The sequence below is a fragment of the Amblyraja radiata genome, chromosome 26 (genome assembly GCF_010909765.2).
Source record: "Amblyraja radiata isolate CabotCenter1 chromosome 26, sAmbRad1.1.pri, whole genome shotgun sequence".
NCBI lineage: Eukaryota > Metazoa > Chordata > Chondrichthyes > Rajiformes > Rajidae > Amblyraja > Amblyraja radiata.
In genome coordinates this window covers 6,010,907-6,027,824 of record NC_045981.1, presented here as the reverse complement: position 1 = coordinate 6,027,824, position 16,918 = coordinate 6,010,907, and the positions used below count along the sequence as shown (strand labels likewise).

General features: G+C 39.9%; 1 protein-coding gene across 3 annotated transcripts in view; it reads right to left on the bottom strand.

Annotated features, from left to right (window-relative positions):
• map2k4 (mitogen-activated protein kinase kinase 4) overlaps positions 1-16,918 on the bottom strand; it is a 77,323-nt gene that overhangs the window by 4,853 nt on the left and 55,552 nt on the right. For all 3 annotated transcript variants that reach the window (XM_033044082.1, XM_033044081.1, XM_033044083.1), the window contains 3 exons: positions 16,703-16,830; positions 1,922-1,999; positions 1,595-1,743 (listed from right to left, as the gene is read on the bottom strand). In XM_033044082.1, coding sequence (XP_032899973.1) covers positions 1,595-1,743; positions 1,922-1,999; positions 16,703-16,830 — 355 coding nt within the window. The remainder of the gene's footprint in view (positions 1-1,594; positions 1,744-1,921; positions 2,000-16,702; positions 16,831-16,918) is intronic.

The window sequence follows — 16,918 nt, the reverse complement described above, 5'->3', positions numbered from 1 at the left end:
TGCTGCCTAACCTGCCGAGTTACTTCAGTACAGTGCGTCTTCATTTAAATTCTCAAGAAAACTAGTGGAAGATCTATGAAAGTATATCGAGTAATGAAATGCACACTTTGTAAGGGCTATTTGAATCACATGCTTCTACTTTTGCGCAAATGAATTCCAAATCCTATTTGAAGCCTCACATGCACACCAGATCAGCATCAACAATCTAACACATGCACATACTACAATGTCTACATTTATTGGATGGGTTAAGATGAACTCCTAGGTATTGACTGTAATGTACTAGAATAGATACTCCATGAAGAAAGCAAACCATTTCTTGCTAGGCCCCAAGGATGTAAAGAAGTTCTACATTGTTAGTATCTGGAGGTTTGTGTCAAATAAATATTTAATTACGTTAATACAGAAATTTGTCATTTGGATTCAAAGAGTCCATCAATGCCCAACTACTAGCATTTGATTATTTGATTTACAGAAGGGTTAGATGACAACATGGCAGTTACATTTTGGGGTGGCACAGTGCGAGAGTTGCTGCCTTACAGCAGCAGAGGACCAGGTTCAATCCTAACTACAGATTCTTGTCTGTATGGATTTTGCACATTCTCCCTGTGGCCAGGTTGGTTTTCTTCCAGTGCTCTGGTTTCCTCCCACATTCCAAAGACACGCTTGCATGTTGGCTTGGCTTTATTGGCTTCTAATTGTCCCTAGTCTGTGTGATATAACCAGTGTACAGGAATCGCTGGTGGGCCGATAGACATGTTTCCACACTGTATCTCTAAACTAAACTGCATTAATCTTCACACGTTCCATGAGTAGAATTAAAGAAATGAACTTGTGTGAAGAGTAAAACAGCAGTTATCATCTAAAGTGAAGCTCCAGGTTTAGATTATGGGACACAGAGATGAGCACAGATAATAAAGTTAGTAAAATTTGAGTAAATTCATATTAAAGAATGTTTCACATCAGTTTAGTGTAAAACAGGTGTGAACAATTTAGATGTCTAAAACAGGGCTGGTCAGAGCAAAGGAAATGTCATTGAAATGCACATACATAGTTGAGAAAACTGGAAAAAAAAACACATTCCGAATCCTTCCAAATCGAATTCAACAGTCTAGAAAAATGAATGTTTTATTAAAGTAGCTTTTACTGCTTTCCAAATCAAAAACGCTTCAATATAACGCAATATGGGCCAAACGCAGGCAAGCGGGACTAGCTTTGATGAGGCATCTTGGTCAGCATGAACAAGTTTGGCCAAAGAGCCTGTGTCCATGCTGAATGTCTATGACTCTTATCACAGTCAAAGTGTGAATGTTGTTCTAGAGGTATGGATATTAATCTGGTTGCAGCAGGAAGACAAGAATGAAATTAATTTCAGCTGCAGTTAAGGAACTTCAAGATAGATGGAGCTAAGAAGATGCTGCTCCATGATATTCGGCACATGAGTGCTTGCACCAATGTTAGAGCGTGACCTTGGAGGCAAATCGACAAACGTTAAGTTAAACTGTAACAAAAATAGAAGAGGAAAATAAGTGAAATGATTGATGTGCCAACAAAGATACGACGTTATTTGTAACTAAATGTGAATAATGCTTACCACAAATTAACAAAGTTGATGAAACTGGGAGAAAACTCTCTCTCTTCAGAATTGCTGAGTTGTGGGGGTTCACCTTTCACTACTTGGGTTAGCTGATCAAACACACTGTTCCATTTTGGATATGGGAATCGTCCAGTGGCTAGCTCATACTAAAGAACAGAATATAATTTTTTTTTTAAAAATCTTAATTGACTGACATTGTCATTATTTGTTCCACACTATTATTTTGAAAGTTAAATCGAGGAAATTTAAATTCTACATATTACTATGTTTGTGTTGTCTCACTTCCACACCATTTACTTGTGAATATATAGAAACAGTACTTACTAAAGTGATTCCCAAACTCCAAACATCTGACCGCACATCATAGCCTTGTCTTGAAGCACTTGGATCTATTCTTTCAGGCTTTGGGGAAGGGTGGAACAGAAACAAAAAATATTTTTTTGAGAAATCAAGAGTATCAACCATTCACTCCCAAGCAGAAATCAATTAAAATGAGCATACAATATTCCAAAAATGTAAATTGTATTTTGTTTCTTAAACTGTACTTTCTCTGATTTGAGAAATGTTGATGTTTAGAAAAACACTTTTGGCTAGATGTTCACAAAGAATATTCAGAAGACTAGGATTGACTTTTTCTCTGGTTATGATCCCATCAGTGGAGATGATCATACTTCCCCAGAGATCTGAAGCTCAGCATCGTTACAGAAAAACCTGATTGCAGCTTTTGTTGGCTCAATAAAGTTAAATCAGGATGTTACCGGAATCCAATAACTAGTAGACATTTTTGAACAGGCTTGGTTCAATAAGCAGTATCTACGCAGCACATATTTTGAAGATGATTGAGGTATAATTTATAGATAATCCAACCCCACAGAACTTAATCTATCACCTACTGTAGATCAAATTAACCACTACATGCAGTGCATTACACTTGTGCACCATGAAAGTCTCAATGGAATAAAGCTCAAGCACATTCAATACATTTTCCCATGTCCGACACAAAAATCATAAATCAAGGACATACATTTAAAAAATTAAAATCTTCCTCTATCCGACTGCAACATATGTAAAGTGACATTTAGTCTACATGTTAATATTTTCAGTCCTTGCGCCAACTATGATGATGTCCATTAATTTACTTCCATTTGTCATTCCAAATCTGCAAACATATAATTTCTGCAGAATCCTTCCAACTGTAATTGAAGCTTATGTCCCAACAGTCTATAAAGTAGATTTGTTTTTGTACGGCGACGACCAATAAAGCTAGTATATCTTGCATAGAAAATAAATTGAAAACCATGCATGCAAAGCCATTCTCAAAACTTGGGGGCATTAAATGAATTTTGGCATTTCAAGCTTAATCATATTAAGATTTTTTTTCATAATCAATGCAATTACAACATGGTTACATTATTGACCAAGCACACAGATTTCACAGATATTAAATAGAAAAATATCAACTTTTTATAAACAAATATTATAAACTTGCTGCAGCTTAGTGCTCACCAAAAACAGAAAGAAATATTACACTTTTGTACCTGAGCGATTAAAACAAAAGTTGGCAGACTTCATGGATTTTTATTTTAGAGTCCACTCCATTTTTGCATACATCAAAAAACACGCCAAACTTGAAAATAATTAAAACCGTTTCAAAATGGAGGGTTAATTTCAAAACCCCCCACTAAACTTTCGTAATTTTTTTTAATCTAAATGTTGTAGTCCAAGAATGTTTTAATAAAATCAATGCATGTAAAGCTGTTTCTGAATGGCCAGAGGCCATCTTCTATTATTCCACAAGCTGGCAGTCCTGGAATGCCTCAATCCTTTTGAAATATCATAAATAACATGAAATATTACTGAGGTTTTACTGTGAAGAGGACTTTGCCAGTAATCAGGTTCAAAAATCTGGTTAAGAAGGAACTGCAGATGCTGGTTTAAACCAAAGATAGACACAAAATGCTGGAGTAACTCAGCGGGTCAGGCAGCATCTCTGGAGAGAAGGAATAGGTGATGTTTCGGGTCAAGACCCTTCTTCAGACTTATGGATCAGGGTATGGCGAGGTAAAAGATGAGATCAATTTTAGCGGATGGTTTCTACGGTTTTGCTGACTCCAAGATACCAATGATGGGAAATTAGAATGCAAGTTGAGAACAGGATGCATATAAAATAAATATTCATTATAATAAAAAGTTGAAATCTAAAAATACTGGATACTACAATAACCACAGACCAACTGAAATTGCAATAACCTTGTCACCATCATCCAGAATAGATATTTACAAGGCATTTCTGCCATTTTAAAATGCTTCAAGGTGTTTCACAGGGACACCAATTAACATTGCTCAAGTGATTTTAAAACAGATAACTAAGCTCTTGGTCTGAGGTAACATTTGAGCAGCGTCTTGGAGAAGGAAAGAGAACATGAGAACATGAAAACATGTCCTGAATTTAGATGTTGGGTGGTCAAGAGCAAAGACACCAAAAGAGTGGCAACAAGTGAAGATGCATAAACAACCAGTGTAGAGGTATTAAATGGATTGAGGAGCAAGGCATTGAAAGGATTTAAAGAGTGAGAATTACTTCAAAATGTTGGTTTACTTCAAGGAGCAAGTGTAAAGAAGCGACAGTGCCGTCCATAATGTATGGGACAAAGACACAGCATTTAGTTATATGCCTCTGTACTCCACAATTTGAGATTTGTAATAGAAGAAAAAAAATCACATGTGGTTAAAATGCAGAGTCAGATTTTAATAAAGACCATTTTTATACATTTTGGTTTCACCATGTAGAAATTACAGCTGTGTTTATACAGTCCCCCTATTTCAGGGCACCATAATGTTTGGGACACAGCAATGTCATGTAAATGAAAGTAGTCATATTTAGTATTTTGTTGCATATCTTTGCATGCAATGACTGCTTGAAGTCTGTGATTCGTGGACATCACCAGTTGCTGGGTGTCTTTTCTGATGATGCTCTGCTAGGCCTGTGTGGCAGCATATGCATGTTTTGGGAGCCAGTCCCCTTCGGTTTTCTCTTCAGCATATAAAAGGCATGTTCAATTGGGTTCAGATCGGGTGATTGACTTGGCCACAAGAAATTACCATTTTTTAACTTTGAAAAACTCCTTTGTTGCTTTAGCAGTATGTTTGGGATCATTGTCTTGCTGTAGAATGAACCGCTGGCCAATGAGTTTGGAGGCATTTGGTTGAACCTGGGCACATAGGATGTGTCTATCACTTCAGAATTCATTATGTTACTACCATCACAGTTGTATCATCAATGAAGATAAGTGAGCCAGTTCCTTCAGCAGCCATACATGCCCAGGCCATAACCCCCCCACCACTGTGTTTCACAGATGAGGTGGTATGCTTTGGATCTTGGGCAGTTCCTTCGCTCCTCCATACTTTGCTCTTGCCATCACTCTGATATAAGTTAATCTTCATATCATCGGTCCAGAAGGGTGGTTGCTATTTTAAGTACTTCTTGGCAAACTGTAACCCGGCCATCCTATTTTTGCGGCTATCCAGTCGTTTGCATCTTGCAGTGTAGCTTCTGTATTTCTGTTCATGAAGTCTTCTGCAGACAGTGGTCATTGACAACTCCACACCTGATTCCTGAGAGCGTTTCTGATCTGATTGGTGATTTTTTTTTTTTTAAGAGAGAATTCTTCTGTCATCAGCTGTGGAGGTCTTCATTGACCTGCCAGCCACTTTGCGATTAGTAAACTCACCAGTGCTCTCTTTCTTTTTATTGATGTTTCAAACAGTTGTGAACAACAGCAGCAAAAACAAGGATCTGATTGTGGACTTTGGAAGGGGTAGGATAGAGACCCACAATCCCGTTTATATCAACGGAATGATGGTGGAAAGGGTCAAGAACTTCAAATTCCTGCACATTTCCGAAGATCTTTCCTGGTCCCAGCACACTGATGCAATTATAAAGAAAGCACATCAGCGCCTCTACTTCCTGAGAAGAATACGGAGAGTCGGTTTGTCAGAAAGGGCTCTCTCGAACTTCTACAGGTGCACAGTAGAGAGCATGCTGACTGGTTGCATCATGGCTTGGTTTGGCAACAGCGTCCTGGAGCGGAAAAGAATGCAGAAAGTTGTGACCACTGCCCAGTCCATCATCGGCTCTGACCTCCCCACCATTGAAGGGATCTATCGCAGTCGCTGCCTCAAAAAGGCTGCCAACATCATCAAGGAGCCACACCATCCTGGCCACGCACTCATCTCTCAGCTACCATCGATCGGGTAGAAGGTACAGGAGGCTGAAATCTGGTACATCCAGGTTCAGGAACAGCTTCTTTCCCACAGCCATCAGGCTATTAAACTCGCCAACAAACAGACTCTGAACTGTAACAGCCTATTGCACTTTATCTGTTTATTTACGTGTATATGTGTGGTCTATGCTATATAGATACACTGAAGTGTTCTGTATTTATGCTTACAACATTCTGTTGTGCTGCAGCAAGCAAGAATTTCATTGTCCTATCTGGGACACATGACAATAAAATCTCTTGACTTTACTTGACTTGATTCAGTCAAAACTGAAGCACGAATCTTCAGTTTTGCCAACCCAATCTTTGACAAACTTTTTCATCTTAAACAGATGTTTTCTTTTCTCCCTGTTTCTTTCAATCAAATCACAATCAAGGACTAGGGAAATTAATCTTTTAAACTTTCCACATTATATTCTGTGCAAATCAATGTGCTCTTCAATTTAAATATTTAAAAAATAACTTAAAATGTTACCTTAAACACAAATGTACAACTGAGCAGAATTTCACCAATCTTAAAATACGATGACATTTATTGGTATACTATTGAGCAGGTATGTATAAGTTTATGAAATATTAACTGACAACAATCCTTTTCAATAAACTGGAACTAAAATCCATTTCACCATTCAATTTCAGAAGGCTAGCTTTCATTACCTGATCATGGCTCGTACAATGATTTCTGTGCTAAATTTTATTACCAGTTAGTTTAGCCATTGTGTGGATTTTAAGTATTACTTCTTTGCATTGATTTCATACACTCGAACAAAGAAAGAAAGCAACATTCAGCCTCTGCGAGCTAATTTGTAACTTTCTGCCCTTTCCCTTTATGAGATACAAAATTGCAAGATGTTGAGAGCATTAAAAAAATTTGGCTTCGAATTCTAACAACAATCTCAACTTTGCCCTTGATGGGACTGTTAATGCTTTCATATTTTAAGCAGAAACTCCAGATTGAGGTTATTTCAGTGAAAAGTGTTTCATGCTCAATGGTAACCTCTGTCCATTGAAGCAGGGACTTATGGAACATGCCTTAAGCACTTCCAAACTGGCAGAAACAATGCCACATAATTCTGACCTAGTCATGCATAAAATGTTACTCATTGAATCAATCACACATTGTTCAGATTTTTTTCGGTGGTCAAAACTAAGTTCATACTTAAGGCATTGTAGATTAACACAATTAAGAATCTGTTATCACTTCTAAAATTACAGACAGTGGCTGCAAGAGGCTGAGTAGAAACTAAACCATGGAGCGAGTAACAAAGTAATTATACAACTGGCGGAGTGCGCAGACTCTCCAGATTTCATTTGTTTCAAAATAGTATGTTAATGTCTTCATCTATTTGTCTCTTTCAGACTGATCACATCACCATTTTGTGCATAAACAAAGCAACTTTAAACCTATTCTGATGGTGATGGAATAATTGTAATGAAAAAATATTAATGATTTATGCATGTACATCTGAAAAGCCCCAATGTTCCGCTTTTTTGGCAAAATTCCAGGATCGAAAAGGTGAAATGTTACTTAAAATCAAAACTCAACTGTAACAATGAGTTTAGAATTTACACCTTCAAAAAAATGAAACTGTACCATTCAAAGTTCCTCCTTATCTTTCCTTGAATTGTTATAAAGGACCAAGCACTGTGACCTCAGTTTTCAATCTTAAGGCAAACGGTACCTGGGTTAAAACCTATACATCTGTCATTCTTGGAAGTTTGATCTTCAAATGAATACAAATGCTATCAGCCGGTTAATAATTTAAAAATAATTGACTATTTGTTTTACACACCTCAGAGCAAAATCCAGGATTTCAACAAATTAAGAGTAGCATGGAACAAGTCGCTAAAAATACATGTAAAGAATATATTAAATAAAGTCCTGCTTTAAGGTCTTGGATGGTGGACCTATTCTTTGCTTCAGTTACCAATCCCCGTTTACATCTTATTTTGAAACTACTAGAAAATAAAGGTGGACTAAAAGTTCCACTCTATGACTCCAAATACGAGAAAATTAGTTGAAAATGGTACTGTTGCTAAGATTTCATTAAGTTTGGAGTTAATGCAGAGGATTGCAACAACTATTGTTGCTCTCCCCCTCCCCCTCCCTTCTATATAGCTGCAGGACTGCAGGAGTGGGGCGCCGTTGTGTATGGCTGCTCTGCCTGCAGTCCGTCCTTTCACCCTTTTTTATTTTTATTTTTAGTCCTGTTACTACAAAATGTTTGTTGGAGGTCTTCTTTTATGTGGTGGATGGGGGGAGGGGAAGGGGGAAACTTTTCCTGGTCCCTACCTGGTCGGAGAGGCGGTTTCCCTTCGAGCTGCTTCTTCGCCCCTTCCTCGCGGCCTACTATCAGACTGTTGCAGCGTTTCCTGTCGGGATCGGCCGGGACTACAGCTTCGGCGGCGGTGCAGCGCTGGGACACCAACACGGAGTGGGTGATGCCTTACCGGGTCACCGTGCGGTAAGCTCCGGAGTACTGTGACCTGACGACCAACATCCGAGGAGCTGTGGCTGCGGAGTGTCCAGTCGCAGGCGGCGCTGGATTTAAACACCGCGGAGCCTGGGATTCGAGATCACCAGAGTCGGAGCTCCGGCCAGCGCGGTCTGAAGACTTCGGGTGCCGCGGTCTCCGGGGAGGAAGCGGCCGCTCCAGACATTTCCAAGCTGCCGAGGAGTGTTCACCCGATGCCGGCATTCCAGCTTTCTGGCAAGAGGGCCTGAAAACATCGGACTGGCTGCGGAGGCCACAAATAGGCCCCGACCTCGGGTGATCACAGAGGGAGAGGACTGAACTTTCTGATGCCTTTCCCCACAGTGGAAATTTTTTATTCTGTTGTGGGGGGACGTTTGTGTTGAATTATACAATATGTTGTGTCATTTTTCTTAATTTTAATTTTTCTGTGGATGTACGGAAGCTTAATTATTTTTTTCTATGTAAAGCACTCTTTAATTTCTTATTTTGATTGCTTTTATTGCGTGGCTATTATTTTTACTCATGTTTTATGTCTTTTAATTTATTGTTGTACTTCATATGTAATTTTTGCGCCTCATGTGAGCTGTTATGTTGTCTGTTTATGATGTCTTGTTTATTCTTCTGTACAGCACTTTGGTCAACATTGGATGTTTTAAAGTGCTTAACAAATAAAGTTGGATTGGATTGGATAGCACTGGTCTGCCATCTCTGGCCATCTGCCCCACTCCCTTCCCTCACCTCTCCCCTACCGTCACCCCCTCCTTCCCTCCATAACCCCCTCTATCTTCCCTACCCCCTCCTGTCCCACGTGGCTGACGGGTTCCCATTGTGACGCCAGAGATCCCGTTGTGACGCGAGTCATGGCAAACCTCCCCAAGGGCGCCTTGCCATCCATCCCTCTTCCTACCCCTATCCTCCTCCATTCCCCCTCATCCCCAACACTTCCTCCCCCTCCTCACCCTCCCTCTTTTCCTCTCCTCCTTCCCTCCCCCATCTCTCCCTCCTTTACCTTTCCCCTACCCGCCCTTGACGTCATGGTGTGGTGGAAGTTGCTGTGTTTTTTAAAACAGATTTACTTTTAGTGTAAATGCCATCCCATTGTGCTGTCATTGTGGGGTGGAACACTGCTGATGGGCAGTTTATGTAAATGAGATCCCATTGTGGCGTCATATCCCATTGTGACGTCATACGCTGCTAACTGCCAGTGCAGACGGAAGAGATTCTTTCAAAGTGGGGTTTTGAAAAGTTTAAAATGTCAATAACGTGTAATTTGGTCGAAACTTGACACAACACACCATAGGACAATGGCGAGTAAGGCGGGCCAAAAATTGAAGCACTATCGTGTACCGTTTTGGCATAATTCAGGTTATCACAGATACACAGACAGATAGACATAGAAACAAACAAGATGAGAGTATTAGTAATATATAGATAGATAACCATCATTCCTATACATATGCGGTTTGGCTAGATATTATAAAAACTTTGTAGGGCAATTTAGTTTTCGGTATAGATGTGATTATGCATCACGGTTTGATCCATTTAAACCTAATATGCAACAATGCCATGCCTCTTTGCCAGCTTGGCTTCCAGTTGAGCGGACAGATACAAGTTTTTGAATTCATTTTCTATCAATATTTAAAATATTGTAGAATAGGTTTACGTTTCGGAAGCACAGGTAATTTATCTTAAAATTCCCAAGCAATTTAAGCAAGGGCAAAGTTAAAGTCTAACAATTCACTAGAGTTGTAAGTATCAGGCAAGACCTGGAGGCACCATTGGGCCAACTCATCTTTCGGTTTACTTGTTCTTATAATGCACTTCAGTAAAAAGATAAATGTGACATTTCTAAAAAAAAAACAAGCCTTTTGTTTTAAACGAACATTGATTTGAAAATGAGGAAATACTTTATATAAAATTCACCCTCGCGTTTTGTTCCCCTTTCCAACCAAGGTCAATTCTAAACATATTAATTTCCTTTAAATTTTTGAAGGAAAAACCCTTGTCACATTTAGATTACTTTATTCTGTGTACCTTCATCAACAGTCCCATTCCCATCATAAACTCATATTTTATAGTTGATGGATCGTGCACAAGACTTCCTTTCCCCTCCACCAATTCAGAAGCTTTTGTTTTATTTGGCACTCTGAATGCCAAAAAAAGATCATTTTAACTGATTAGTTCCCACCACACCCCTCTTTTTCCTCTTGTATTGCACCTTAACTGCACATTTCATGCAAGTTATTTTAGATGTATAGGTGGTGATTTTTCACGTGGGAACTAAACTTTGAAAAGTAATTTTCTTAACTTCAAAACAGGCACGTTTTTCAGAACTACATTAAAAATTCCTAATGTAGAATATTTATAGTAGTCCAGTATGGCATAAAGTTCACAATTCATTCCAAAAGTTAATGACTGCAATTTCCTGTGCAAACCGATTCAGCTATGCTAATTTTACAATTGTATAACTATTTTTCTAATTTAGCATTGTCTACAACTTCTCCGACATAAATAAAAGCAGCTCGGTATCCTAACTGTTATTTAAACTTAAAAACACATCAACATTATTGGGTTACACCAGTAAACAGAGTAGAGAAAACACTGGGAGCTTAATTAATACACACTCAGATAATTTATCAGATAATTAAGCCAACACTTGATTTTGCATACCTGGGGTACTCAGAGCAGAATTAACTGAGCATATGGGCTGTTGATACCATCAGAATACCGCATCTGGTATACCCTATGCAATTGAATGAATGGAACAGATCCTCAGCATTCAGCCATTTTGAAATTTACACATAAACGCACAAGGAAAAAGGGGGCGCTGTCCTGTGCACGGCTGCCCAGCCAGCAGCTGTCTGTCTTTTCATCTTTTTATTTTTATTTTAGCTAGTTAAGTGTTTTGTTTGGAGGTCTAGACTTTTTTATGTGGGGGGTGGGGGGGGGGAAGGGGGAAACTACCTTTCAGGGTCCCTACCTGGTCGGAGAGGCAGCTTTTCTCCGGGCTGCAGCTTCGACCCGTCCTTGCGGCCTACCAGCGGGCCTGGAGCGGCGCTTTCTGTTGGGGACCGCCCAGAACCTCGGCTTCGGCGGCGGCACAGCGCTGGAGCGCTATCGCGGAGCGGGCGATGCCTTGCCTGGGTCGCCGCGCTGGAGCTCCGGTGAGCTGAAGATCGCTGAGGAAAACATCGCGGAGCTGCGGGACTGTGGAGCGACCAGCTGCGGGCGGCAGCGCTGAACTTTACACCGGGAGCCTGGGATCTCTAGATGAGATCGCCAGTTGTGGAGCTCCAACCGGCACGGCCTTGTTGGCTTTGGAAGCCGCGGCCTCCAGTACGGAAGCGGCCATTTCAGGGTTCCCAAGCCGCTGAGAGGACTCTCCCGACGCCGAGCAACATCACCCGGCGAGAACGGCCTGGAACATCGGGCCTCCGTAGAGGCAACTGTGGAGGCCTCAATAGGCCCGACTATGAGTGAACTGGGGTTGGGGACTGGACTATGTGCCTTCCCTCATAATGGGAACCATTGTGGGGGGATGTTCTTTATGTTTAAAACTCTTATTAATGTTATGTCTGTATTCCTTCTTTATGTGCTGCAAAATGGCAAGAAGCATTTCACTTCACACCTAGGTGTATGTGAATGTGACCAATAAAATACCTTTGATACCTTTGATACAACAGAATTTTGCATACGAAGCATGTTAACATATTAGTTCAATGCCGAATTATCACATTGCAAATGTGTAGTTTAATAAAATTCCCAGGAGCAAAGAGTTCTTCTGATATGCTGGGCAACCTCTCTCTCAGCTAACACCAATAAAACTTTGACTAATGCACATCAATTAACATACCTTCCACAGTTGAATAACATTAGCCATTTTTTTTAACAGCAGACCATCATGTATGCCTTGACATGTACAACACACAAATGCAAATTTTTATCAAATAATAATGTTACCAACACATCACGCACCTATCCAATACATATGACCATGAAAGCAGTTCATTTTTTATCAAGCAGCGTGGAATGTATAGTTTTAGAGATACATTGTGGAAACAGGTCAATCAGCCCACCTAGTCCGCACCTACCAGCGATCCTCGTAACTAGTTTTAATGTACACACTAGGGACAATTTACAGAAGCCAATTAACCTACAAACCTGCATGTCTTTGGAGTGTGGGAGGAAACCAAAGATCTCGGAGAAAACCCTCGCGGTCACAGGGAGAATGTACAGACAGCACCTGTAGTCAGGATCGAACCCGGGTCCTTGGTGCTCAAAGCCAGCAACTCTACCACAGTGCCGCCCCAATGAACAGCGGAGAGATGAGAAATAGAACAAAGATAGGACTTGCCAATATAAATCTGGCAACAATATTAACAAACAGCAGTGTAGGACAACACTGGGCAACATTAAAAATTACCTTAAAGAGTGCAGAAAAAAAAAATTAGCTAGAGGGATTGAACTATGTAAATACTCATGGAATGTCATAACTGATGTTTTTATTCATCTAAGAAGTGGGAGTAAAGGGAAAGGACGCATTAAATATATAGAGAGCCAAGGAGAGCACGACAAGAGATCCAGTGCGCATTGCAAAATTACTGGTGACCCAGATGCTAAACCAGTCGGGATTTCCAAATGGTCAAAGAGCTCTTTATTAAAGGAATTTTACAGTACTAAAAATGTAGGGTATTTCATCCAGTCATTGATTACATTCCTTGCTTATCTTATAATGTTTGCAAACTTGCCATTGATAGCTTTAAAATTGAACTCTGTGTTCCATATTTCTCAGTGCCATTATTATTTCACATGTTTGTTAAACATTTAAATAGTCATTAAATACATTTTGAATAAACTGCATATCTTCAGAAAAGTGAATACATAGACATCTATAACCAGTCAATACTGCATGATCTTTCCACAGCAACTGAGGCAGCATGGCTATAATCCAGACTGCTGACATCACCACAACACAGAGCAATTCCTGAAATGTTAATGCTGTGACCAAAATCTACTTTATCAAAGAGATGCCAATGATGTCATCTGAATACTTGAGTAGTTCAAGATGAAAAAATACCTTTGCTCACTCATTCAGAAGTTGAATCGAGTGAATGATGTCATCTCATTTTAGGGCTTCTACTGCCCAAATTTAGAACATTACATCAGTTGATACTGAGCCAACAATAAAGTACTTGGTTCCAAAGCTTAGGTCATGTCTACACTTAGTAAATACAAAGCCGACTTGGCTTCAAGATTCTTCCAGTAAAGATGAAAATATCAGTATTGTGCTTACTACAAATTAAAAAATGCCTTACAATTAACAGACACCATTAAATGTTTCAGCTCAAGTCTAGATATTTCGAATTATATTTTATTATTTACATAAAGTTAAAATAATAACAGGAAGCGTCAGGTTCACATGCAAAATATTTTCCCCACTTGGTTTTATTTTAAAACAAAGTTTAATCCAGGATAGATTATTGTATCAAAAAGGAAGCAGAATATTACGATAGGGGACACATGCCTCTTTCCAGAGTTCACTTGACTAGGAAAGACCAAGTCGCATAATAAACATTGACATAAATGCACTTCAGTAAATGTACTTCAATCAATATTAGCACTAACAAGGAGTTTCAAGAAAGAGGCAGTCAGGAAATCAGCAGCATAAATCTTAGCATATTACACTGCCTCGAAGAACAAAACGGAAGCTAAATACAACAAAAACAACCCAAGACAAGATTGGTAACTCAGCACACATATCAAACAATGAACATGAGAATGCTGTACATCTTACCTAGATAACAGTACAGAAATTCCTTTTCATGCTCACTTCCAATATTGCTTAATATGCACTTAATGTAAATACAAAGATTAAATACCAACTGTTCAAAACCTCTAGTCATCTATGATGTTTCTTGGAAGATAATTTCAAGCAATGTGCAGTACACATGAAATATGATATGAATTCCGAAGAAACAGAGAAACAGTGCCCTCCATAATGTTTGTGACAAAGACCCATTATTTATTGATTTGCCTCTGTACTCCACAATTTGAGATATGTAATAGAAAAAAATCACATCTGGCTAAAGTGCACATTGTCAGATTTTAATAAAGGCCATGTTTATACGTTTGGTTTCACCACGTACAAATTACAGCAGTGTTTATACATAGTTCATCCATTTCAGGGCAACATAATGTTTGGGACACAGCAATGTCATGTAAATTAAAGTAGTCATGTTTAGTAGTTTGTTGCATATCCTTTGCATGGAACTACTGCTTGAAGTCTGCGATTCATGGACATCACCAGTTGCTGGGTGTCTTCTCTGGTGATGCTCTGCCAGGCCTGTATTTCAGCCATCATTAGCTTATGTTTGTTTTGGGGGCTAGTCCCCTTCTGTTTTCTCTGTAGCATATAAAAGACATGCTCAACTGGGTTCAGATCGGGTGGTTGAGTTGGCCACTAAAGAATTGACCATTTCTTTAACTTTTTCCAAAGATGATGGAAAGACTGGAGGAAAGACGAGGTGCTGAGAGCTCTCTTATACCTGCACTAAGGAGGCCATTAATCACACCTGAGCAATTACAAATGCCTGTGAAGCCATGTGTCCCAAACATTATGGTGCCCTGAAATTGGGGGACCACGTACAAACACAGCTGTAGTTTCTACATGATGAAACCAAAATACATAAAAATGGCCTTTAATAAAATGTGACAATGTGCACTTTAACCACATGTGATTTTCTTTCTATTACAAATCTCAAATTGTGGAGTACAGAGGCAAATAAATAAATGATGAGTCTTTTTCCCCCAAACATTAGGGCACTGTAACTTTGAGATATGACAATATTTTTATTGTGAATTTACCGATGGGGAAGGAGAAAAAGGAATGACTAGAGTGTAAATGGTTCTTGATTATGTTGGCTAGTTTCCTGAAATAGCATTTTTGGGGGAAGATGGGCCTCATATGTGCGGCAGACGACTATATCCACGACACTCCGCAATTTCTTGCAGTCTTGGATAGAGCTTTTGCCAAACCAGGCTGTGATGCATCCCAATTGACACTGGGATGATGGTGGTCTTAAAGCAGATGGGAACCTCAGAATGGAGCAGTGAGAGGTTAAAGGGTCCGTGAATCCTCCTGTCAGTTGGTCTGCACAGGTCCCGAGGGCACGGCTGGGGATCAATCTGAACTAGACGCTTTCCGTGGGTTCATTCGCAGCAAAGCTGATCTCACATCTGAATCAGTGATCACAGGTGCAGGTGCACCCGATGGTCGACACAGATTACATCATTTCACAGACCTTCTGATCAAAGCCAGCATAGAATTCACTGATGTCATCGGGGAGGGATGCACTGTATTAAGCTTTCCTCTTGATATCCCTGATGGCTTTTCATAGGTTGTAAATAGATTTTTTGTGCTGCTGGGTTTTTGGTGTAAACATTTTGTGATTCATACACTATGATACATAGATCTTTTTGCAGACTCTATCCAGTTAAATAACAAATGAATCGAGTGTAATAAAATACATCTAATTTGTAATGTCGCTTTACCTCCCTCTTCGACTACAACCAAGGACCCAAGCAGTCTTTCCAGGTGAGGCAGAGGTTCACCTGCACCTCCTCCAACCTCACCTATTGCATCCGCTGTTCTAGGTGTCAACTGCTCTACATCGGTGAGACCAAGCGCAGGCTTGCCGATTACTTCGCCCAACACCTCCGCTCAGTTCGTACTAACCAACCTGATCTCCCGGTGGCTCAGCACTTCACCTCCCCCTCCCATTCCGAATCCAACCTTTCTGTCCTAGGCCTCCTCCATGGCCAGAGTGAGTCCCACTGCAAATTGGAGGAACAGCACCTCATATTTCACTTGGGCAGTTTACATCACAGCAGTATGAACATTGACATCTCCAATTTCAGGTAGTCCTTGCTTTCTCCCTCCTTCCCGTCCCCTTCCCAGCTCCCCACAGCCCACTGTCTCTGCCTCTTCCTTTTTTCTTCTCACCCCCCCCCCCCCCCCCACCCCCACATCAGTCAGAAGGGTCTCGACCCGAAACGTCACCTATTCCTTCTCTCTATAGATGCTGCCTCACCCGCTGAGTTTCTCCAGCATTTTTGTCTACCTTCTAATTTTAGAAAAGTTCGTTTCTGCAAAAATCTGAAACAATCCAAACAAGGTGAATCAACAAAACTTCCAAGTAATTTGCCCAACTAATTGCTATTCATAAGTTGACAGGGAGGACCCACTTCCCATACAACAGGGGTTTGTGAATAAAAAAAAACAAATTATCAATAAAAGACACAGATGATTAGGGGATAACATAATTGAAAAACACATTATTTTGCCTTACTGCCATGTATGGTCGACATCCTGCATCCCTCGTTTTGGCAATAGAATCGACTAGTTGTCCACTAATACCAAAATCGCAGAGTTTAATATTGCCATTTCTATCCATAAGAATATTGGAAGGTTTGATATCTGCAAAACAAACATTGTTTGCATAAAGAAATAAAATTGCTGCGTTTTAAAATACACAAGGGTTTCTTTAAAATTAAGCCAGAATTAA